This window comes from Citrus sinensis, chromosome 7, assembly GCF_022201045.2.
Source record: "Citrus sinensis cultivar Valencia sweet orange chromosome 7, DVS_A1.0, whole genome shotgun sequence".
In the NCBI taxonomy this organism is placed as follows: domain Eukaryota; kingdom Viridiplantae; phylum Streptophyta; class Magnoliopsida; order Sapindales; family Rutaceae; genus Citrus; species Citrus sinensis.
Genome location: NC_068562.1, coordinates 4,365,615 through 4,390,600, shown reverse-complemented (window position 1 = coordinate 4,390,600; position 24,986 = coordinate 4,365,615). Strand labels below are relative to the sequence as shown.

At 34.0% G+C, this 24,986-nt stretch overlaps 4 protein-coding genes across 4 annotated transcripts; 2 read left to right on the top strand and 2 right to left on the bottom strand.

Moving 5' to 3' along the window:
- Positions 1-4,524: 4,524 nt before the first annotated feature.
- Positions 4,525-5,376, top strand: LOC102630285 (hypothetical protein). The gene has a single exon (XM_006466403.4). It carries the CDS (start codon positions 4,617-4,619, stop codon positions 5,199-5,201), a length of 585 nt encoding a protein of 194 aa, XP_006466466.2. The 5' UTR covers positions 4,525-4,616; the 3' UTR covers positions 5,202-5,376.
- Positions 5,377-8,732: 3,356 nt separating this feature from the next.
- Positions 8,733-11,408, bottom strand: LOC102630587 (GTP-binding protein At2g22870). The gene is made up of 4 exons (XM_006466404.4): positions 10,846-11,408; positions 10,699-10,768; positions 9,388-9,550; positions 8,733-9,154 (listed from the first exon to the last, which is right to left on the bottom strand). The coding sequence occupies exons 1-4, from the start codon at positions 11,303-11,305 to the stop codon at positions 8,945-8,947; spliced, it is 903 nt and encodes a 300-aa protein (XP_006466467.2). The 5' UTR covers positions 11,306-11,408; the 3' UTR covers positions 8,733-8,944.
- A 2,450-nt stretch (positions 11,409-13,858) lies between these two features.
- Positions 13,859-16,910, top strand: LOC102630892 (uncharacterized). Its single transcript, XM_006466405.4, has 3 exons — positions 13,859-14,651; positions 15,242-15,429; positions 16,008-16,910. Exons 1-3 carry the CDS (start codon positions 14,060-14,062, stop codon positions 16,725-16,727), a joined length of 1,500 nt encoding a protein of 499 aa, XP_006466468.2. The 5' UTR covers positions 13,859-14,059; the 3' UTR covers positions 16,728-16,910.
- A 969-nt stretch (positions 16,911-17,879) lies between these two features.
- Positions 17,880-24,635, bottom strand: LOC102631196 (uncharacterized). The gene is made up of 5 exons (XM_052443945.1): positions 23,356-24,635; positions 22,232-22,696; positions 21,052-22,123; positions 19,981-20,157; positions 17,880-19,055 (listed from the first exon to the last, which is right to left on the bottom strand). Exons 1-5 carry the CDS (start codon positions 24,415-24,417, stop codon positions 18,061-18,063), a joined length of 3,771 nt encoding a protein of 1,256 aa, XP_052299905.1. The 5' UTR covers positions 24,418-24,635; the 3' UTR covers positions 17,880-18,060.
- Between the last annotated feature and the right edge of the window lie 351 nt (positions 24,636-24,986).

The following is a 24,986-nucleotide window of genomic DNA, read 5'->3' as shown; positions in this document are numbered from 1 at the left end:
TGTCACATATTTAATATTAGAGAAATTTTGTGATACTTTTTAAATTATAATAGTTAAACAAGTACTTAATTTAAAATATAATATAGTTTTGTGATACTTTTTAAATTATAATAATTAAACAAGTACTTAATTTAAAATATAAAGATTAAAAGAACATTTACTCAAAATAAATCCTACTTAATGACATCACTATCTTGCAGATAACTGGATTTTCCACTCTCACACTTCCTTCTGCATTTACCATAGCATACGTGCCAAACTTTTTTTTTTAAAATTTCTTTAATGAGCAAAATATCCAGTTAGCACTTGGCAGTAAAATTTTAGTCTTTGATCATCCATATCATAGCTTATAGTTGGAGCGTGAGTTCTAATTGAAAAATGTGTTCGGTAGAGTTTTTCCTTTTCAAATTTGTCTTCTAAAAATAAAAACATCTAAAATGTCTTTCAATAATCAATACTGTAAATTTAAAAGAAAATGAAAAATTGTGGATGGAAACAAATACTAGACATGTCAACTAGTATGAGGTATTCTAGAATATATTAGCGTATCATGTTAATCATACAATAAGTAAATGATGTTATGACATGTGTATTTATTTTAAAAATCTAAGTAATAGTTATATTAAATTGAATTACATATATTATACATGTATTAATCAATTGTATTACTTCTAATATATGTTAGAATTTTTAATTAATTACACTATGTGTCAAAGGTGTGTGGATCATTGTTGAATGATGGATATAATTTTTTGAAATAAAAAATTTAAAATGTATACTACGCTTTTATTTGATACGAGTACAACAAAATTTATTTAAAAAATAATAATAAAATTGTCTGGTTGGAACGCTTCAATTAGCTTTTAAACTATGGCTGTCTTAAAACTTATTTAAGATAAAGTATGAGTCATAATCACACGCGTAAAATAATAAATAATAATAAAATTATTATAATTATAATTTTATAATTATGAAAAAAAATATTCTACCTTGAAAAGGACCGTTACCGACCCTTTGAAAAAATATTGAAACAAAAAGTCGCGTCCCTTAAATTTTTGAACTCGTGTGAAAGGTTAGTACTCAGTAAAGCTGATTTGGAAGTCTTGGATTGAAAAATGATTTGGCATCTTTAAAAGCTAAAAACAATAACTGGGATTTTTAAGGTGCTTCGGGACTTTCTAGAAGTAGTCCAGCTGGACCTGAAAATCCGAGCAGATTTTTTTGAACAAAAGGGCATTTGGGGTCAAAGAATTCATCCTCAGATCCGATGATTGAAAAGCGAAATAATGAAAAACCGAGTCTACATTTCCGGAGAGAGCGATTGGTTTACGAGATATCGGAGCCGCTATGCGTGACACACGTGTAAACGTCGTTGGCTCGTGGGATTATTTAAGAAACATAAATGAGATGTGCAATTTTGTAGAAAGCATTTCACACTGTTTTGTACGTCACAAATATTAAACAGCGCCGAGCTGCCAATAAATTGACCGGTCACCAGTCGTCTAATTTTTTAAAATTGTTGAATTGAACGACAAATAATTATATGCCCCTTCATTAAAATCCGGATTTTTTTTTAATGCTTATACGATTTCCGTATATTTTTATAATCTTTAAATTACAAACAGTATAATACCGTTCAGAAATCTATCATTTATTAAAATAAAAAATTTACTTCTAACTTATATACAAAGAAATATTTATCTACCCAAGAGAGAATCAAGAATACCCATGGACTGAGGTCTACAAGTCCAAATGACCATTAAATTTGGATTATAATAATATATTGAGTTATGTTGAGTTACAACTTATGTAACTTTTTTTCCCTCTCGCCAACAGCAACTTTTTTCATCTTTTGGGATTGCAATTTCTCTCTCTCTCTCTCTCTCTCTTTATTTTAAAGCTTGGAATACAACTTCTTGTAGATTTACTGAATTCTATCAAAATTATCCCATCATGACTAGATTTGATCATAAACCAAAAAAGCAAAGGCCCAAATTTTATAAAGAAAAATGAATGAGGTGAAAGCTGCTTCATGAAGTCAAAATTTATTTTTTAGAAGGAGTAAAAAACAAACCCATTCTAAGTTTTGAAATCATGCATGTTAAAGATCTCTTAGGCTGTGAGCATATTTATTTGTTTATTTTCTAGATCATATTTCACATAAAACTTGTTAAAAAGTTTGTAAATGCAGAGTGTTTCCGACGGATTCTCGACGAGGACAACAGGCAGTACAAAAAGACAAATAATTGGCGTGCGTGCGTGCGTGTACTGAAAGTCGTAACTTTTACTCATTCAACTGAAATGCAAAGACTGTAGTAAAGTAGAAAATGATGAATGTTTTCTTAATTTGATAAACTGACGCAAATAGCAAGATAATGAGACAGGTGTTGTTGGCTTAAGGCGGCGATAGTGATGGCAACGAGAAAGGCCTATTTAATTCTCCACCGCCATTAAAAATTTTATTTTCATTCTCCATCTCATTTCTTAATAAATTTAATAAGGTGAAAATAAAAAATACTCGCATAGAGATCCCCGTTTCCTCCTCATTATTTATTTATTTATTTTATAATAAATATAAATATATAATTTTAATAAATTAAAAATTAAAGACTTAAATAAAATTAATACTATATTATAAAATATTTAAATTATTTTTAAAAAAATTCAAATATTTAAAATAATATCAAAATTAAAAAATATTTAAAAAGAGCGGTATCTTAAGAGAGAAAAAAAAAACATAATAATATTTTAGAGTTGAATAAAAATTATATTGTAGGGTTTTTTTTTAATTATAACCCATTTATATCAAGTAAAAATAAAAAGAATATTTATTAGCCAACACAGTAATTGATGAAATAAAAATTATTCAATAAAAATTAGAAAAATATTTATATATAATGAGGATTGAGGTGGGAGCGTGGTGAGGAGTGCAAAACTAAATCCCATCATATTAAAAATTTGGGATTATTTTTTCTCAATTTCTCAAAAATTATTTAAAATTCACAACATTTAAGGTGGACCCCCGCGAGACCCCAAACCCATGAAAAATTTTGTCATAAGTAGGCGGCGACTACAATAGATAAATTACTTGTATGGGTGACAGCTGCTACCATTGCTCCAATAGTCTATAACACATTAGACGTTAGTGTTCACTTTTTTCTTTTTAATACTGCTTTCAGAGCTTATTGAGTTAAATAACTTCTTGGCATAAAAATTGTTGTGTTACATCAATAATAAGTGGATATATTAAATCTGGGAGTTTATTAAGAGTCTAAGTATATATATATACTTATAGTCTTTTTTCTTTTGTAGTATAACTTATAGTCTTAAAGATCTATTAAACGAACATTAGTTCAAAATTTACTCGTAATAATATTTGAGAAAACATCTATCCTAACCCGAATTTTTAAGAAAGAAAATGAGATTAGTCCCGCAGAGAATTTGGAGGTGTGAGTAGGACAAGCACTGGGCCATAAGCTCCAGTGGCATATAAAATGCTTGATTGAAGCTAGGGTTTCCGAGAGAAGGAATTATTCACGTGTTGAATTTTCCTTTTTTTTTTTTGATTGATTGAGACAGCTGCAGAGAAAAATAAAAAGAGCAAAAACAAATGGTAGTGTTTATCATATGATCAATGATAACAAATTGAATTGGATGGATCCAAGATAACAATCGATTGAATAGACTTGTCCGATATTAGACCAAACTACAAAATGATCTAAATTAGCATTTGCTCTGAAAATGAATATACTGCACAAATAAACGCGTAGATCAAGTGACATGTGGTTGTTCTATCTTAATCAAGGTCCTCGGTTCGAGACTTGAGAATGTAGCTGCGTTAAATACTTATTGGGAGAGCTTTGACGCCCTAGTGATCCTACCCGGCTCGAAGCTGGATTAGTCGGGGCCCAATGTGGTGTTCGGATACCGGATGATTTAATACACCGAAAAATATATTGCAAGAATTCTTTCTTTTTTTCAGTTCTGTTTGACTTTGACCCTTCAGATCCAGAAAAATCCTTGAAGTTTTACACACATCGTAGCTTAATTAAATGAAATGCAAGCAAATAAAAAAGGTTTTGCATGCACTGCAATGGGAAGCAAATAGAAAATGGTTTTTGTTATCGTAATAATGAAATCTGGTAGCTAATTAACGTTCAGTTGCGTTTGCTCGGTCAAAGGGCCCACAACGAGTTGTGACATTTATCATAAATTGCATGAGTTGGATTGTGTCGCTGTTAGGAGGCGGCTATAGCACCTGCACGCATTACCAAAGCGATGACCGAAGGGAATACGAATTAATAATGAAGCGCACTAGCTGTGGCGACTATAGGGTAATAATCCGGATGGGACCCTATTTTTTATTGTTCATCAACAAAATTGGTCAAAAATTGAGCACTTTGACTACGCTGTTGTACCATGTCAGCAGTCACCTCTGTGGCGGCCGGTCTCAATTTTTAATTAAAAATAAAAAAAACTGATATTTAAATTTATGGGTTGCCTTGCCTTCTCAACGGTTGCATTAATATCTCTGCGTTAGCTGTTTCTATATAAACAAAGTCCAAGTCCATTAGGAATCACATGCATATGCTCATATTTACTTATTAATTACTAACATGGAAGCTCATACTTCGTCTTCATCAACAGCAGCAGCATACATGATCGGGAACAAAGAAGAAGCAATTAGGGGTGTGAAAGCGGTAACAACAGCAAACTCTTCTTATCAATCGTCGCTTCATTCGGTTCGTAAATCCCCGTTAAAGACAGTGAAGAAGCCAATAGCACCGCTGCCACCGACACGACCAAAAGTGTACAAAGTGGATCCTGTAAACTTCAGGGACTTGGTACAGAAGCTGACAGGTGCATGTGCATATGAGAATGAGAGTGAGAGCCAGCAGCCGCAGTCTCAGCGCCTGAAAAGCGTGGCACCCCCACCGATTAATGTTTCCAGTTCCCGAAGCCCATTTTCATTTTGTGGTGGAGAGTTTGCACCCCAACAGCTGCTTCCTTCACCAGCGAAGTCTCCATTCTCTGCTTTGTACAAGGATTTGATGTCAGAAGTATCATCATCGGATGCCAAACCTCAGAAGTTATCAGATTGTGGAATAGCATCCAATTCACTGGGGCTGAGCTTGTCGCCATCCTCTTATAATTGGTTTTCTTATCCTCTCCTGAGTCCTGCAAGTCTTTCCACTTTGTAGCTGAGAGTAGTTCTTTAGTTTCAGATCCCCTTCGGGATTTCATTTCTTTTTTCTTTTCTTTTTTACTTCCTACAATAAAAGTGGTTGATCTCCGTCACCTCGATCAATTTGTGCAAGACAACATTGGATTGTATTGACTTCACAACTTTTAATTTATTCAGCATTATGTTCGAAATTATGACTTTTGAATTATTGCTTCATTTTCAATAATTATTGTATGTATGTATGTATATAAAACATGGAGAGAGAGAGAGAGAGTTGCATGAGGCCAAACAGATAATTAAGAAGTAGCTTTAGACCAACAAGCGCGTAGATCAGCTGGTAAAGGGTTGTTCTATCTTAACTAAGGTTTTCGGTTCGAGACTTGGGAATGCAGCTGTATTAAATACTTATTGGGAGAGTTTTACCGCCCTAGTGGTCCTATCCGGCTCGAATCTGGATTAGTCGAGCCCTAATGTGATTTTCGAATATCAGATGGTTTAATATACCAAAAAAAATTAACTTTAGAAATTAATCTCCTTATGTAAGACTCCGTTTGTTATAACTTTTCAAATAATTTTTTTTAATTAGATATTTTATTAGAAAAACCTTTACAAGTAAAGTTTTCACTAAAAAATTTTTCTTTGTCTAGTTGTTAATAAGAGAAAGTTTTCTAAAGTTATTATGAAAGGGATGAAATAAGATTATAAAATAAGCAAAGTTTTCATCAAAAAAAAAAAAAAAGAGTTGAGCTATTAGCACCCCTTTATTGTTCTAATTAAACACCTTCAAGATAAAATTACATTAAAGGACATTTAAAAAAAATTAAACCTATTATTATTTCTCTTTCCACCAATTCTTTACACCACTCTTGCAAAATTTACCTTTTCTTTTTTCGGCCAACACTTTTGTATTCATCATCAATCCTGTTATGCTACTGTATTATTATAATCTCTTGCTAATTTCAAGATCGGATGAATACAAATAGCTTAAGAATTAGCAACCAACAAAAAGTTTTTTGAAGTCAAATACATACAAATTTTGTAAGGATATCTACAATTCACTCTTGAGAAATTGGTTCATGGACATCCAAAAATAAGAGTTTGGCTTTAAGAATTTTGAGATGAATTTGTTCTATTATTCATTTTTTGTTGTAGTCCTGATGAATTTAATTTTATTAAAGAAAGGAATTAAGAAGGAAAGAAACACATCAATTAAAGTTGAAAATTGTAAACTTGTAGGTTATCCTAGTTTACACGACAATAACTGCCACAGAAGCAAAAATGTTTTATTTGCAACACCTCATGAATCATGATTACCCAATTGTCAGTGCATAAACATCAAGAACAATCTCTCTCTTTCTCTCTTTTTTAATAGTTTTCTTATAAGTCAATCATTTCCTTAAGGATTAGTTTTAAACTCTAAATTAAAATGTACATTTGATTGAAATTAAAGATGAGAAGACTGATGGAAAGAGAACGAGAAACAAGATACCTGTATTTCAAATTTTAAGAGAGAGAAAGTTATTTAGAATAACTGAAATAATGATATTTTTTGAATTAAAGAGGGTGTTAATAGTTATGATGAATTTTCTAATATTATTAAATGGGGTACGCTTAATAGCAAGGTTTTTATAAGATGTAAGAGGGGTGCCAATAGCTCCACTAAAAAAAAAAATAGTTGTTTGATTGCTAATAACAACTTTTATTAGAATTGTAAAATTATTTTAATTAACAAGTTTCTCAAAGTTACTTTATGAAAGAATCAAATAAAATTGTCAAATAAGTAAATAAGATTTTAGAAATTATAATATTTTTAAAAAAAGGTTTTCAACCTATCCTCATAAAATGTTAAAATTTGAGCTTTTCAATCTCAACTGAAAATTTGAGCTTTTGCTAGTAAAAGGAAAATAACTTATTTAATTTTCAAAAGCTATACTTAAAAAACAAACAAATAACAACGTGAAATTTAAAAAGAATTTACAGGATTAAATAGACAATTATAACCATTTAATAACTCATACTAATCAGACACTAAGGCTATGTTTGGTGCAACTTTTCGAGTAAAGTTTATTTAAATATAGCTTTTATTAGTAGAGTTTTTACAAATAAAGCTTTTACCCAAAAGATTTTAATTGTTTGGTTATCAATGATAGCTTTTATTAAAAATTATAAAATTACTTTAATAGGTAAGTTTTTTAAAATTATATTATAAAAAGAATAAAATAAGATTGTCAAATAAGTGGAGGATATATTAGGTATTCTAACATTTAAAAAAAAAATTAAACTTCAACTTCTAAAAACCCAAAATTTGAGTTTTTTCTTATAGAGGTAAAATAACTTATTTAAATTTCAAAAACTCTACTAAAAAATCAACCAAATAACAACAAAATTTTGATAGCTTATGAGATTAAATAAGCACTTATGACCATTAGATAAGTCATACCAAACATGTACTAAATTACATGCTATCTTTTTTTTCTTTTTTTTAATGCTATAACATTAAAATATTTGGTAAATTTTCAAAAATACTACTGTCACTAAGTCACATGATCTCTTACTTTTTAAGTTATAACATTAAAATATATGAAAAATTTTGGTAAATACTACCGTCCCTATTGTGACTTAAAAGTTAATTTAATTTAATTCTATACTTGTAAGATTAAAAAAAAAAAACTTATGGTGTCTTATTATCTTTGCTATTTTTAAAAATTATTACTCAAAACTTATATTAACTACATTAATTTTTATTTTATGTCTATTTTATATCCACAACCTTTTCTCATATAGCATTTGTAGCTTAAAAAGTTACGGTGCTAAACGGGATCTTCGTTTATTGTGGTCACCGTCTTGTTCCTTTAGCTGCTTACTATTCATATCCGAGCCTCAAAGGATGAAGGTGGTAAATTCGTCACCTTAAGCATCGGGATTTTCATCTTGAAACTTGTGAGGTAGACATATACAATTGTCTTGGATACTTTCGACATGATAATTAATTATTCTGTATGTATAAAATAAAGCAAATCTCCAATATACCAATCTACCAACTACGCTCATTAATGTAATAATCAATATCTCCAATACACCAACAAAATAAACAACTAGCAACCAATCCATTTATGAATCCCTCAACCGATAAAGTATTAAACGTATTTTTAGGAACACCAAAAACACAACTCCATACACCTGTGGCTGTAACGCCACCATCCCACATCCATACTGCTAATAACCTGACCCGACATACCATCACAGACATTCACACTACAATTAGCAAGTACAAAAAACTTAATAATCAACATTGAAGATTTGTCTGCCCTGAAATATCTATTGCACAATTCCTGCTTGGACGTGTAGTAAAACTGGAAAAAGTAGTAGACTTGACCTGAGACAATGCATTTAATTTCTTTGTATTTGCCGATGACTATGATATGGTCCAAGGAGTTACTTTATTGACTAAAATTTTCAGTTTTGCTTGCAGCATGATTAATCTGCAGATTCATAAATCTCCAAAACCCACAGAATATTGGGCCCTAGAAAGCATATGGAATAAGAATAATACTGTAAGCCATAAAATATGGTTCATCTATATTTATATATACTCAGAATCACTGTACAAGTCATTTTCCGCATTTTGGTAGGATTCAAACAAGTTCATGAATTTGCCTTGAAATCAGGGAAACAGGAGAAATAAAAGGCAATTCAGATAGAAAACCTATGTGTTCATGTACTATTTCAAATTCAGTTACATGAGGGTTGACTCTGCTACTATTGATCCCAGTAGTTCCGAAGCTGTGACATATGCAAAAGAAGCTCATCTCTTCCCAAACCAGTGACACTGCTAGTCATGATCCAAGGGGGATGATGAGGGTAGTTTTCTCTAATCAGCTGTTGAAAACTCTTGATGTTCTCATCAGGCCTTCTTCCTTTTGCCACCTTCATCTTATCACACTTTGTGAAAACAAAAGTCAACGGTATCTGTACCAAGCAGAAATATCAAAATACTCTTAGAAGATTGAATTTTCACATTGTTTCAGTAGATTGAACCAAACCCCTCCTCAACCCTAGTGTAAACTAGATTGAACCCACAGATCTGTTATACCTCCGCAAGAGGTTTTAACAGTTGAACCAATTGATACCCACTACCTTGTTTCAGTAAGCTAGCAATATAATCTGTATATCAATGAAACTTAAGATAAAGAGCAACATACATTGTTGCGTCCAAGCCAATTTGCACAGTCTAGATCAATCTTTTGAGGAGGAACACTCGCATCGATGAGAAGTAGGACGCCGACCAAAGATTCTCTATTTAAAAAGTAGCCTTTTGTGAATGAGGACCAATCCATCCGAGTAACATCTGGTGCTTTAGCAAAACTGCAAACAAAGTGCACCCCCTAAACATTATGTGACTAACAAATAATCCATGCCTTCACTAGGTTTAGTTAAACTAAAGTGAACTATTAAGCCAAATTACAGATTACAGAGTTTTCAAACAAGGCAAACAAACTCCAGAAGGATGTAAGGTACACACAAACCCCTAATCTACAATTGCCAGTAACATAGTTGATGAAAAAGACACCCCAGGTATAGATCACAGACATGCAATTTCACAACACACCTTCCAAGGTTTACAAAACTTGGTTCAAAGTTCAAGCCAATTTCAAACTTTATGACGGAAGCAGAAGAATATATACTAATGAAGAAAAAACGGAAATAAGACAATGGACCAGATGTGCAAATTATAAGAAAGAGAACATCCTCAATGAACAACAAGGCCGTAACAAATGAACTGACATAAAACAGAGACCTGCCAAACATATCATCAAGAGAACTGTCACAGAGATTTCCAAAGAGTTTCTTACAATCACAAAATAATCCAAAATTATTTAAAATTTGACACCCAACTCCATTGATTGATGCTCATGGAGTGCAGAAAAGTATTAATTTTCTTCGGCTTTTCAGAAATGAAAAAGTCGATGGTATTTTTACTCCGTCCGGTCAGCTATCCAACCATGTCCACTTATATATTACAGAAACCTACACAGCTTCAAAAATAGTCTTCTTTCAGACAAAGATAAATCCGCGTCTTCCATCGCAGAAAAGTTAACATCGGAAACCTTTGATATAGTCAGTACAACAATGAAAATAATGCTTCGTTAGGTCAATTTCCCTGCACTTAACACAATTTCAACTAGGATCAGATACTAAGGGCAGTATACAAGAGAAATTCTATCCTATCTAACCTATGAAAGCCTAGAAAGTTCAACCCAGCAGATTCACAAAACTAGATTATTAAATGGAGTTTTGGATATAATTAGCAGAGGAAAATATAAAAGCAATACTCTTGTTGTTTTTAGACATTAAACTAGTTTTAAATTGTATCTGAAAACTGCTTATAAGAACTCCTGAGAAATCCATTTTCTTTCAACTATTTCGTACCCCCACGTTTTTTTTTTTTAATATTTCCGCATACACACAAATAGTATACTTGATAAATTACTTACAAAGACAGAAGAACTTACCCATAACCAGGCAAATCCACTATATACCAACTTTTATTCACCAAAAAATGATTAATCAGCTGAGTCTTCCCTGTAAAACTCATAATTTAATTACAGCGAACAGTTAAAAAGAAAAAAGTACATTAAACAAGCAACAAAACAAAAAACCTGGCTTTTTGGACGTGAGTGCAAGTTCTTTCTTGCGAACCAGAGCATTAATAAGCGACGACTTTCCCACATTGGATCGACCCAAAATTGCAAACTCGGGTCGGTCATCTTTCGGACAATCCTTAGCCCGACCACTGCTTTTCACAAACTCGACTTCTTTAATCTGGGAATGACCCGCGTAGGGTCCTACTACAATATTCGATCCGGGTAATATCATGTCCTCAGTTACCTCGTCTGGGTCAACACCAGGCGGCACGAATAGGACGGTCCGAACGAACCGGGCCGTGTCTGATACGGTTTGTGATTGTTTTGACGTTTTCGAGGCTGAAGTCGCATGGGGTCTCCGGTTCGGGCTTCGGGTGGAGAACACCAACTGGGTTTTGAGAGAGAGAGCAAACGGATATGGTTTTGGAGATGGTGAAGCTGAGAAGAGAAGGAACAGACGATTTCGAAGTAACATTTTTCAGTGGGAGTTCTTGGGGTTTTGGGATGGGGCACTGGGGCTATGCAGACTTAAGCACCGAGACAGAAACGACGCCGTTCCAGCGATGAATTGAAATTGCTGCCACCTTTGCTTCTCGTTCTTACCATGCTTTTCAGTTGCCAAGTAATTTGTACTAATATTAGCGTTACAGTTTACCCAAGAGTTTACCGAGGTGAACTCAAAAAGCAATTAAAATTTTATAATTAGAAGTGTGTATAGATATTAACCATACATGAGGGGTTGAGAAAGACTTGTTTTAGCGTTTGTTTGGTATGATTTGTTTTATGGTTATAAGTGCTTATTTAATCTAATTAAATTTATCAAAATTTTTATTGTTATTTTATTTTTTTAATAAACATTTTGAAGATTAAAAAAACTATTTTATGGCTTAAATTTTAAATTTTATGGTTTTTGAGAATAAATGGAATTTTTTTAAATGCTAAAATATCCTCTACTTAGTTTATAATCTTATTTTATTATTTTCATAAAATAGTTTTAAAAAAATTTACCTATTAAAGTAATTTTATAATTTTAATAAAAATTCTCTTTGACAATCAAACAACTAAATTTTTTTGAAGTAAAAGTTCTACTTAAATAAGCTTTACTTAAAAAATTATATCAAACGGAGCCTTACTTGGGGAACGGGTTGTGAAAAAGCTTGATATCTTTGGAATCGCCATTGTTGAGAGTGAAGAACTTAGTGATTGAAATCCTATAAAACAATAATCCACGTGCTTAAATCAGAAGTTAGAGTGACATGGTAAGCAAAGAAGAGAGAGTAATAAGAGGAAGCTTGTAGATATTGCACCCTTCCTCTAATATACTTGTCTACCTTTGTCTATACATTTGAGTGATGACGTCTTTATAGAAGAGAAATAATTAAGTGAGAAAAACCTATCTTTTATCTTGTATCATTTGAGTTTTGTGAGGACTACAACTTGTATTGTTTGATCATATTTAGATTAAGACATGTTATCATATGTGAGTTCTCATGAAAAAGTTATAAATTAATTTTAGTATTTGGTAAATTTTTTTACAAATCACTTTTGCAAAATAATATCTTCCTAAAGCATATTTTGAAAAGAAATGAAGAAGTATCTTTTAAAATTAAAGAAGTTTGCATTTGAAAAAATTGATTCATTTAATAAAAAGGAGAATTTGATTTGATTTGATTTGTTAAATAAACTGATTCGTTTATTTATTTAGGATCCATTTGTATTTTTTAGGATATTAATTTTATGATTTTTGTTAGGGGTGGGCAAAAAAAGCATGGTTTTAAAAACACCGAACCGAACCGGCGATTTTTTCTAATTTGGATTGGTTTTCATTTTTAAAAAAAACTGAAATATATCATTTGTAAAAAAAAAAACTGAAATGTCAGTTCGGTATTCAATTCACTTAGCTGAACTGAAAAACCGAACCGAAAAACCGAATTAATTTTAAATTTTATTCAAATCGATATGTGTTAAATTTTTTTTTATAGATCCAAATATTGAGTTGAAAAATGCCTAAAGTTGATGTTGATATTGATGAAGATGAGAGAATGTTGTTGGCGTTTGTTTCTAAATTTTATTTTTATTTTGTGTTGTAAGTTGTAATTGTTATTATTTTTATTTGTCTTTACAACATTATGATTATGTTTATGTAGATGGAGTATTGGAGTTTGGTTATGTATTTTGAAATTTTAATATTTCATATTTTGTGAGTACCTTATTAGTAGTTAGTAAGATATTAGTGATAAAATGTGTTTTGAATACTTTATATTTATTGTTAATATTTGTAATGAAATTAGGATGAACTAATTGTTGAAAAAAATTATTACACTCATGAGACCCAATGAGCTAAAAATTTAAAAATTTAAAATAGGCCCAATAGGTCTAGAACCGAAAAAACCAAACAGAACTGAACCGATCTGAAAAGATCCGTTTGAGTTCGGTTCTTATTCGGTTCTTTTTATAAAATAACCGATTTAAATCGGTTCTACTTAATTTCAATCTGAACTGAACCGTGTCCACCCCTAGTTTGTCATTTTATTTTACTTGATTTTTGCTCATCAATTATTATTTTTGTAATCTAATCCATATTCAAATTATTTTGTTATTAATTTTGCATAAAAGAATTAAATGAATTGTAAATAAATCCAAAATTTATTCGATTCATTTAATTGTACATCAAAAAATTAAACGAATATTTGATTAATAAACAAATTGAATTCGAATATAATAAATTTGGATCTAATTCATTTATAATTTGATTTAAGTTCAATTTGCTTATTCTTTTTGCTACCTTGAAGAAACGCATCGGAGTTTATTGAGTCAAACACATGTTTTTGTTTTTGAGGTGTATGGGCCGAACTCAGGGCTTTTGAATGAAAGCTCAGGTTTATGCTTGGCTCAATGTGGGTTCGGCACACTTGAAGCCCGAGCTCGGACCCTCGTAGACCGGGCTAGAAGCCCAGGGAGCTCGGGCCCCGGTAACCCAGGCGGTGAATGAGATTTTTGGTAAAATTTTCAATTTAGTGAGAATTTTCTGAAACTCGATCATCTGGTTGAATTGAAAGGTTTAATGGCAAGGCATCCGTATGATGTTTTCTGATTGAATTTTGTCCAATCATTGATAAAATACACAAAGCGACCAATAATTCGAAACGACGCCGTAAAGAAGTGTTATCCCTGGTAATAGAAAGTTCAACAAAGGGAATCGCTGGTGACAACTCTCACTCAACCGAAAATGTCATGGCTTGCTAGATCCATCGCCAACTCGCTTAAGCTTGACGATGACGACTACGAAGAAGGACACTCACCTATGAGCAACACCACCACTGCTCCAAATCAAGATCGAAATCAAAATCAGTCAACGGCCGACTCTCCACGCGGCGTCAAAGAGGACCTGACGGAGCTCACGAAGTCCTTCTCGCGCCAACTATGGGGCGTCGCCTCCTTCCTAGCTCCTCCCCCGGAGCCGCAAGAACATCAAACTCAAATTCGCGATCAACGCCAGCAGTCCGATGAATCTGACCAGCAACCTCAAATTAGCGATCGACACGATCCGGAAGTCTCTGACGAGGCCTTGATTGAAGGAATCAAAAGCGATTTCGCCGAGATTGGTGGCAAATTCAAGACCGGAATCTCGAAATTGTCGAATAATATTTCTGTTTCGGAGATCACGAAAATGGCATCTAATTTTCTGCAGTTTGGATCGGAGGCTGACCCGATCGATGCTGTTGGTGTTACTGAAGAAGTGTTGATGTTTGCTAGAAACATATCGCTGCATCCTGAGACTTGGATCGATTTTCCTGTTCCCGACGATGACGATTTTGATGGTTTGTTATTTCTCTATCAATGTGATCTTATTATATCGTAATTTTGCTTTTTTGAAAGTATTAGACTATTTCATTCTTTAATGTATTTACGATTTTGCTTGTGATATTAAGGGCTCCAAATGTAACCAATGAAAATGTATTTTCAAGAGCTTTAGGCATTTACTATCCCTTCTAAGGCGTGTTGTCTTTGGATTCCCACTCGTATGTGATCTGTGAAGCTTGAAATTCCTTAAGCACAAATGAAATTCTATTATCATTTTGATAGAAGTCTGGTCAATTATCATGGCCAAATTTGTTTTCCTTTGTTGTTTCTCTTTTACGAGATCTATGCCTGACATTATTACGTTCTGAACTTTTTCTTTCTATGCTCATTTATACTCATATGCCAAGGGCTCAATATTCTAAATGCAAACAGTGCATCAAACAAGAGTTTTGTTGCTTTTGGCACCTGAGAAACTGATTTGTTTTATAAAGAATCCTTTTGGTTGGGTTAGGTACAAGAGCCACTCTATTTTCATTGTGCATGACTTTTTCTTTTCCAAGAAAAGGAGTCATCCTGACATCAGTTGTGTTTAATTTGTTTTTTTCAGATTTTGACATGTCCGATGCTCAGCAAGAACATGCTTTGGCTGTTGAACGTCTTACACCAACATTAGCTGCTCTCAGGATGGAACTTTGCCCAGGGTATATGAGTGAAAGTTGCTTTTGGAAGATCTATTTCGTACTTTTGCGCCCTAGACTCAGTAAAGAGGATGCTGAAATTTTGTCAACTCCCCAAGTAAGTTGTTTTGTTGCTACATAGTTTTGTATTTCTTTCTTTTACAAATCATTCAATATCTGTTGGATCCAGAGATGCTCAACTCATCGGTTTGTTCTGGACTTCCATATTACCTACATTCGATGTCTGAAGGCAGTTTTGAATTCGTATTCCTCTTTTGCTTGAAATGATAGAGTGTTGATGTTTTTGGGAATTCTCTCTCACTTGTGAGATGTTTCTGGAATTGTTCCATGAAAAATTTGTGGTTCATATGGCTTCTACACCAGTTCACTGCTCCTCCCTTCTTTTTCCTTTTCCTTTTCCTTTTCCTTTTATGGGTGGTAAATATTATTAATGATTGTGCTGATATCTTAACAATTTTTAAGCCAAATAAAATTGTAGGCAACTAAAATGTTGTAAAATACATGGTATTGAATTGCAAAGGTACAGTTTTCCTAACAAAATATGTAGAGCCTTTGTGAAAACTTGACATGAATGTCAGCTAACCACATTCTTTCTGTATCTGTTCTGATGTTTTCCATTTTATTTTGAGCTTATGTTGCCGGTCATTTCTAATAGATGACTGTGAATGCCTGTAGATACTGGAGGCCAGAGCAATGTTGGCGCAAGACCTGCAGAACAGAGCTAAGTCAAAGCCTGAACCAGTTAATTCTGAAGTGCCATCTGGTTCCTACAAAACTGATGAAAGTGGTGCGTCCTGTTTGGGTGAAACTGCTGAGTTACCCGAGAAAGATTGCCATACTGTGCCGTGTCCTGTGCAGTCTGAGTCAGTGCAGAAATCTGCCACTGATGGAGACCCTTATATTGTAGCAATTGATTTTGAAACAGACAAGCACCCAGTTCAAAGTACTGAGGTGCAGGTTGTTGACAAGACTGTTGTCAAGGAAGAGACAGTGGACCTGGCCAAACATCAATATTCACTCTCTGGTTCCTCTGTTGGAGTTGAAGAGAAATTTGAGGATGATGGCGATGATTGGTTGAAAGAGGAAAGTTCAGAAACAGTTGGAATGAGTGGTTCCAAAATGCATCTGGAAAATGACGAGGACGTATCATTTAGTGATCTTGAGGAAGAAGACGGGGATGTGCCTATAAGTTATAAGAAAGTGACATCTGGTTCTGATTCTTCAGCAAAAGACTCACGGGACTGGGTTCAACTTAGCAGGAGCTCCTCTAATGCAGTAAAGGATATTAAGTCAGTAGGTGTCAACCCCACTGCTGCTCATCAGGGAAGCCCTCGCAATCCTGAGTCCAAGGAATCCAATGATTGGCTTGATGTTGATGATATTGATGAGATGTGAAAATGCCATACTCGCCTTCTTGGTTGTCTGTATTATCAATTGTTCTTTCGAACTTGTTAAATGTTAATAGCCTGCATATGGTTTCTCCAGTCCAAGTTAGGCTTTGGTTGCTATATGCTTGTACATAAAACTCTTATCAAAATTGAATAATGATATGCAAACGAACTATGCCCTTGTTTTGTTTGTTTTTTCGCATTCTATTATTTGAATTTTATGTGCGAACAATTCAGCACATTGCATGAGATCCCATTTTAATTCGATCCGGCAATTGCATACTGTTATTTTAAAATCGTTGGGAGAGAATTGAAGCACTAGAAACAGGCAATAATATGGCGACTTTGAAGCTGAAATATTAACCGAATAAAAGGGTTATTTATATTCTAAAGATTAATTTAAACATTCTATTACTCTTTACAGTCATGTATTAAATTTAAAATATTAAATTTTATTTTGTGCACTTAGAAATTTAAGAAAAAATCCTTATTTAAATTAATTATTTTTATTACTAAAAACACCAATAAAATAACACAACGTGCCCAAAGAAAATTTTTAAAGATATTTAGCATATATATATATATACTTACAACAATGGCCAAACAAAAATTTTTAAATGCAATTTTAAGATAATTAATTTTCGTTGAATTTAACAAATAAGTTCATTATTGAAATAACTTGCAGTATTGATTTTGCCAAAGGAAAAAAACAACAAAAAGAAAATTCGTGAACATGACACCGAGAAGAAGAAGAAAGAAAAAGAAGTTGAATAGGTTCAAGATCTTTCTTTTTTTTTTCATTTTTTGGGTGAAATAAAAAGGCAAAAATTGTACTTTTAATTTTAAATTATTTATATTTACGGTACTTTTATTCATTTTAGTTTTTTGAAAAATAAAAAACATCACTCAGTTATAGTTAAAATCTTTTAAATTTTGTTTCAAATGTTGAAAATAACTGTTCATTGTTTAAAACAAGAGAATTACATTTAGAATAATAGGTGTGTTATATGAATTTTCATAGCAATTAGGTTATATTAGTTCATAATATATATTCTTAATGGTAATTCATATGATAGGTAGTTTTAATTTTATTAAAATAAGGTTGTTCAGAGTATATACGTATGTCCTGCATTCACAAGAATTTTCAAATGATTCGTGATTCAACGAACTTTCAATAAAACCAGTATATTGTGTATGGGTAATAAAACATGTCATGAACAAGGAATACCATTTCATCGAAGTCTTAAGAGAATGTAGCTTCCGTAGATACAACGCAATTTGAGTTGTTTTCTACAACGAGGCATATTATATGCCCTTTGTAAACACAAAACCACATCCATTCAAGAATCCATATCTTCTTCCATCACAGAAAACCTCTCAGTTTCAAAAACATGATGCATCCAAACAGGTTCCAGCAACACCTTTGCATCAAGCAATTTCTGTCTTTCATCTTCTTGACTTTGTTCTTCAATTTCTTTCTCGATCCGAGGATATATGTCAGGCAGAGAGACCAACATTGCATCAAGACCATTCCACTCCCTATTATCTGCTCCTATTAACTTCACACAAACAAAGTGTACAAGTCCCAGAAACAAACCAAAGTCCTTCCTTTCCAGCCCAACCACTGAGCCAGTCAAGAAAACAACCCCAACTGCATCCAATATACCAGGATTTCCTTTCAGCAATGGTATTATCAGTTCCATAAATTTCTTAAACTCAGGAAATTCCTCTTGTTTAGAAACCCTGCCATTGTCCTCGTCTGAATTAACTTTACTTATTTCATCAAGCTCAGTCCTTGCCAAAATTAAGAGCCACCATGGAAAATGGACTTTGAAGTGATCAGATGCAGTAAAATGCACCCCTCCTGCCCGACTCTGATAAAATATACACCCAGATCCTAGAGCCAGGATCAGATCAAGCAGCCAAGCCTTTGCTACTACAACAAGACGTGCAGCATAACCAGAATCCATGTGCAGTTCAACTGAGCATATTAGGTTGATCAGTTCATTCACAAGGTCAAAAGCTTCTGCGGGGGGTGGAGAAGCTTCACTGCTATCTCTAAGGCACAGATTGATTAACTTGGCAGCATAGCTGAAGGAGCTCTTCAGAGGGATAAAAGTTTCTTTTAAGTCATTGTGGTTGACCAGCAAGCTATCTCTAGATTGTTGCCCTAAGGCAGATATGACATACTGTACATAAGCTGTAGTAAACTTGGCACAACTTCCTTGGATGTGAGAAAGAAAACCCAACGCAGTGGAATCCACTATGAACTTGAGAACTACAGTTAGCATGTTCACCTTCTTTGACGTTATTTTTTGTCCAGTACAGACAGATCCTGCATAAATGTCAAAGAATTATTGCTTTGAGCTATAAGAATGAAAAAGGCTGAGGAACAGAAAATGTGGAACTTTTCTAGCAAGATGATTTGAGCTAATAATTATGGGTGCACAATTGCTCTAAACTGAAGCAGTCAGAGAATTGGAATGTTAATCAGATGATCCCTTTAGCACCAAGGTCCTAAATATGGTAAAACTATAATCTCTTTAGCATCAAAATAGATGGTCTCTCCTGGCTTATCTTTTTAAAAGAATACAGCAAAATTGGTATCCTCAAGTGGACTAATAAGACATTTAAACAAATGCAAAATTATCTTAGGTATCCTCAAGTGGAATAATATGATATTTTAAACAAGTGCAAAATTATCTTTTCTAGATCAAGTAAATTTTGACAAAGTAAGCTACCTCTGTAGCTTAGCCTTCTAGTTGTGAAACAAAAGCATGGTCTCTTGTCAAAGCAAAATAATGATAGTCCACAATATATACTATCAGGAGAACCAATTAAGCCAATAGATATTCTAGAGAAGCATGCACAGATTTAACGCATCTTTATATGACCATTCCAGCGACCCTGAGAATAACATGCTTCTTACTTCTCTATATATGAGTGCCACCAGCGCTTTCAAGAAGTTTACAACACAAACTCTGGTGTAACAGAAAGTGTCGGTCAACCACCAACAGATATGTGTATCAGTCTTCAACGAAAAACCTGTCTAGTGTATCAATACAAATACATGTTATCTAGAAATTTAACTTTAGCCATCTTCGGAAGAAGTGAAATTAAGGATATTTCCTTTCAGCATCAAGTCAATATCAAACCTAGGCATCAACAGCTCTTCTCAGTAGATTACATGAAACAACTTGAGTGCTTACCCATGTAAGCATGCATTTGGATGATCTATGAACTTTTTCTATATCACTTACCATTGTCATTAGAACTGGAGGCTTCCTTCTGAAGTTCTCTGACTTTGTGTCCACGACCTTGACGCATATTGCTTTTGTCATGCTTAGAGCCTGGAGATAATTTGCTAGAGTTTCCAGAATCACCGCCAAGCAACTCATCTGTACAGCTAAGCAGGTGAACCATTGCCTGGTCTATCACTGTCTGCAAAAATGATAAAAAAAAAAAGACAGAAAACTGACAGTTCTTCATATCAGCATTCCTCAAAACCAAACTTAAAGCTGAAGTTTCAGCAAACAAAAGAGTAGTTGCCGTTTCAAAGCAGAGCTTCTTAGAAGGATCAAACCCATGACCTAGTATGAATTTCTACCAGCTTTCAATGCTAATTTTGACTATACTCAAAACTGCAAGTATCAAAATGATTCTGGTTAACATGGAATTGAGAGACCAGCTATAATGATGGCGTCAACTATTTTCTATTTTTGGATTTTAAAAAAGGCAGTAACAACAAGTAGAAAGCAAAGAGAAACATATGACTAAGAATGTTAAAATATTGACCCAGCCTAATCAAGCATCAAGCAGGATTGACACAAGACCAATATTAGCTACCAGTAGCTTGGCCAATGTTGAATTGGTCGTCAGCTTTCTACGAGTCATAACGAGCTAATGACCATAACGTCAACATAAGACCAGGTACTTTGGCATTTTCAAAATTCAATTAGAACTAGGTCCAAAACACAGTCAAGATAATTTGAAAATGGTCCCCAGATAAAAGATATTTCAGAGTAGCATGCAAATTGTTAGCATTTCAAATGGTGCATTTCAAAAAGATATGTTGCTTTGTAGTGATTTTTCCTTGAAGCAGAGCTTCTAAAACTTGGCAAACATTTTTTCTTACAGATATCTAATTAATATAACAAACAAACATGCAATTTCAGTATGAGCAAATCTTTAGAAAAGTAATAAAAGCAATTTCACAAAAGAATCTTCAAAAAATGATGGAGCAAAATGAAAAATAAAACAACTAAAATATTGATTCTACCTTGTATTGCAAAGACTGGAATTCAAGTGAAAAACAGCTAAAAGAATAAAACTTGCCTCTGAACTGGATCTTGTAGATTCAGTCCTATCATCCTTCTTGGAACCAGAACCACTTGGTCTACTTATCCCAATATTTTGAAGTGTCAATTCAAGAGCAAGAGCTGTATAAGCCAAAACAGGATATACATCCATGTAATCGCAATACATGCAATGTAGAATGCTGACCTCAGAAATGACTTTTAAAGCAAGAAACAACAATTCTAGATGTTGAGACCCCAACATGGCCTTCCTGGAGTCCTCAGATGTAAGCAAGTCTTTTACTTGCCAGGCTATTCCCACAGCAATCAAATAATCCTCCTCAAAACTGGATGCCTTTTTTCCACTCGCATATTTCCACTTACCTGAAATTTTCACTGCAGACTTAGGTTTCTTTCTTTTTACAGATGAAACATTGTGCTTGGGTATTTCAGTGCCAAATTTAACATGGCATCGATACACTGCTTTTTGCAAAAGCATGGTTAGAGCTTCAAGCATATCATCAAAGGCACAAGAAGACAGCAATAACTTGTGGGCAGACCTCACTTCAGCTTGCCTCTCCTCATCTTCTGATAAACCCTTGCATTTACTGATTAGCCCCATGCATTGTTCAAGAAGCCCAACCACATTGTCCGGGGAAACTGTGGAAACAATTTCAAATACAGAAGATCGAGCACGCCCAGTAGATGCAGCAGCAAACAAGCTCTTCACTTTATCATTGGCAAACAACTCTTTAAGGGCATTCTTGTAACATTGCTCACGAGCTATGTCCTTGCAAAGGTAGGAAACAGCAGCTAGTAATCCTTCAATCTGATCTTCATCCAGCTTATCATGGGACAAGACCAATCTGATGAATACTGTGACAAGTTCCACAAGAGATTCAAGTGGTGCCCCTTCTGATACAGCAAATTCACAGAACCTTGCACCAGCCACAGGAGACCTTTTCACAAGTGTCACACAACGACTGCATGCCTCTTTGATATTCACTTTCAGAGGAAAGTATGATGGCATTAGTAGTCTTGTGATTTTCTGAGCAACCTGAGATTGATCGTTTGCAAGAGCAGATAGTAATATATCTAATCCCACCACCTGCAGAAAAGTACAAATTCTAAATTTCAAATAACCCACGTAGGAAAGGTCATAAAAAATAGCAACTGGTGATGCACATCAAATTTTCAAAATTTTGATACCATATACCTTATTAAACTGGAAAGTTCGAATATCACGTAGCAGAAGAAGAAGATCTGCCATAGCAAGTCGGACTGAAAGGACGTTATCCTGCATCAGATGCCCCAACCTTGGTAGAAGCACTTTAAGAACTTCATGTGAGAGAGGGTTGCCTAGCAAATAAATGATGCCATTCACTGTGGCAAGTCTAACCTCATTGCATAGATCATGTGAATTGTCATCAAAAATTTTTGTGATTATCTTTGTAATTGTTGCTGAAGGAATAAGTTCCCAAAATAAATGAAGGATTCGGCAACACCCTTCCACTGCAACAACTCTCACATCTGGACAATCATCCGTGAGTAACTTTTCTAACAAAAAGAACTGCTTATCAAATAATGTATCTTTAACCTCTTTTGTGGCATCAGGATCTTCAAGAGGGAACAAGTCCAAAAGTAAATGCAATGCATTTTGACGAACATTTGAATTCGCAGCCTGCAGGAAGAACCAATCAAGCTCATCCATTTTGGTCTATATTTAAATGAAAAATGTTTCTGAGCCACCAGATTCTTTGAGATTTTTAATCCAAAGTAACCTAAGAAGCTTTCAAACAATTACAGGAACAACAAAGAACCTCCAGTTGTAGTAGCTTAACAGTACAAAAGCATTCAAATACCTCTGCGTTACACGTTTTTTGATAGAAAATAGCCTTATTCTTCAATTTGACCACAAGAATAAGACATCAAGGGGCCTCAGTTTCCAAATATTTACATTACTTTGCCACAGGGATAACATGGGATCATTTGCCTAAATCCATGCAGATGTATTCGATGAAAAAGAATGCACAATAGTAAATCTTTTAAGTCACAATGGTGTCATTAATCAACAAAATTGCTGGCTTGTAATAGTGACTTCATCAGCAGTTGTAAACCCTTCCTAATTCCTATATGGAACTTACTTTGACTTAACAACACACAACAGCCAGAGCAGTCATAAACAACTAACTTAGTCAAACAATCTCAGTAAATCAAAGAATAAAAGATGTTAACGTCAAAGAAACAATAAGAAAGACAAACATCACACTATCTTAAGCAAAACAATTCAACAAATACTTTTGTCTTCAAAACCAAATTACTAATGCAAAAACCACAAACCTGAAGTGATCGAAACATCACTGGCTCAGTTAAATTAAAAAGCATCTTCTCAACACCAGGAGTGGTCCTCTGATTTACAAACCCACCCAAAACCCTTCTAATAGAAGCTGCAAATGCCCTAGAACTTGCATGTATAGCCCCCTCAATCAAAACCTGCAAAAAGCCACTTTCAATATCCTCTCTAAAACCCTCTTCAACCCCTTTCCAAGCTCTGTACAAGACATCCCCATACGCCTCCAACATCGACTTTCTCTCAAAAGAAATCTGGGACTTAATCATCGCCAAAACGTCTTTCAACATTGGCTTACTCAATCCAAACAAAAAGGCTAGAAATTTCCTCCCGTCCTCAGTTTTCAAATAAAGTGGTGATATCACACAACGAATTAGCAACAATTTTAAATCCTCAATACTATTATCATCAAAATCAAACAAAGCAAACGCATCACGGAAACTATACACCCTATGGACATCAACTTTCTTCTTCAAAGTCAGAGACCTCGAAACCAAAAAGGGTAAAAACTGTGAAATCAACATTTCTTTACCTCCCAAGTCGTTTTTCCACCAGCTCTCGCATAAACTCGCAATCTCAAAAGATAAAACGGAATCCGACTCAAAAAGAATCAGATTGTTGTGCAGTAGCTGTACAGCTGGCAACAAGTCTGATGACGAAAAGACCTTTCTTGGATGAGCAGTACATAAATAAGCCACGTGAGAAAATATCTGCAAGTCTTCGAGAACTTTCTGTTTCCTTTCAGCGGCATAATTCTCGTTAGCATTGTCAATAGAACTCGAGGATTTTGCGGTTCTGGAATATCTACGGCACCGTTTTGTGGGCGGCGATTTGGCGTGGCCAGGAATTGAATCGTTCTGTAGGGTTTCGATGGCGTTAGAGATCGAATTGCACAGAGAGTGAGGGAGAGAGGTGACTAGATTTGAGGAACTGGTGATTGAATTAATTAGGGTTTTCAGGACTTGTTTCGAGGATTTGAAATTTTGTTTTGTGGCTGATATTAGGAATTCTTCGGCTGACGACTGGAGTGAGGAACGAAGCCGCTTCTCCATATCATACGCTTAAGTCTTAATTTGCTTCGATCACAGAACACTCCTGGGATTTAGAAAGGGGTGCGGGAACTGGGGAGGGAAAACGAACCGTTTGTGTTTTTTAAAAAACTAAAAAATTGACGATAATAGGGTGACGGGTTGTGACGAAAGTTGAGATGACGGGCCAAATATACATGAGGTCAAAGACGTCCGACTTTGGGAAGTTTTTGTATTAACGATAATGATTGGTTTGTCTTCGGAACTTAAAATCCCTTCGGTGTAACTTTGAATAGTTTAAAATTTTCAAATGGGTTTTTTGGCGCTGAATTTCAGCCTTTCGGATATGGCCCAGCCTTTTTCACCCTGATAAATAGCCATTACCCAGCCCAACCAAGTCAGGTGGACCCTCTTTGACAGCGACTTATGTACGTTTACAAATGTCCTTTATGGAATTTAAGTGTATAAAAGTGTTGAGTAAACAGTCATGGTTATAGTTTAAAAATCAAGTTACTTTAATTTTACACTTATTTGATGAAAAATTATTATATATTTATTAATTTTATTTAAATTATTATTTAAATTTTATATTT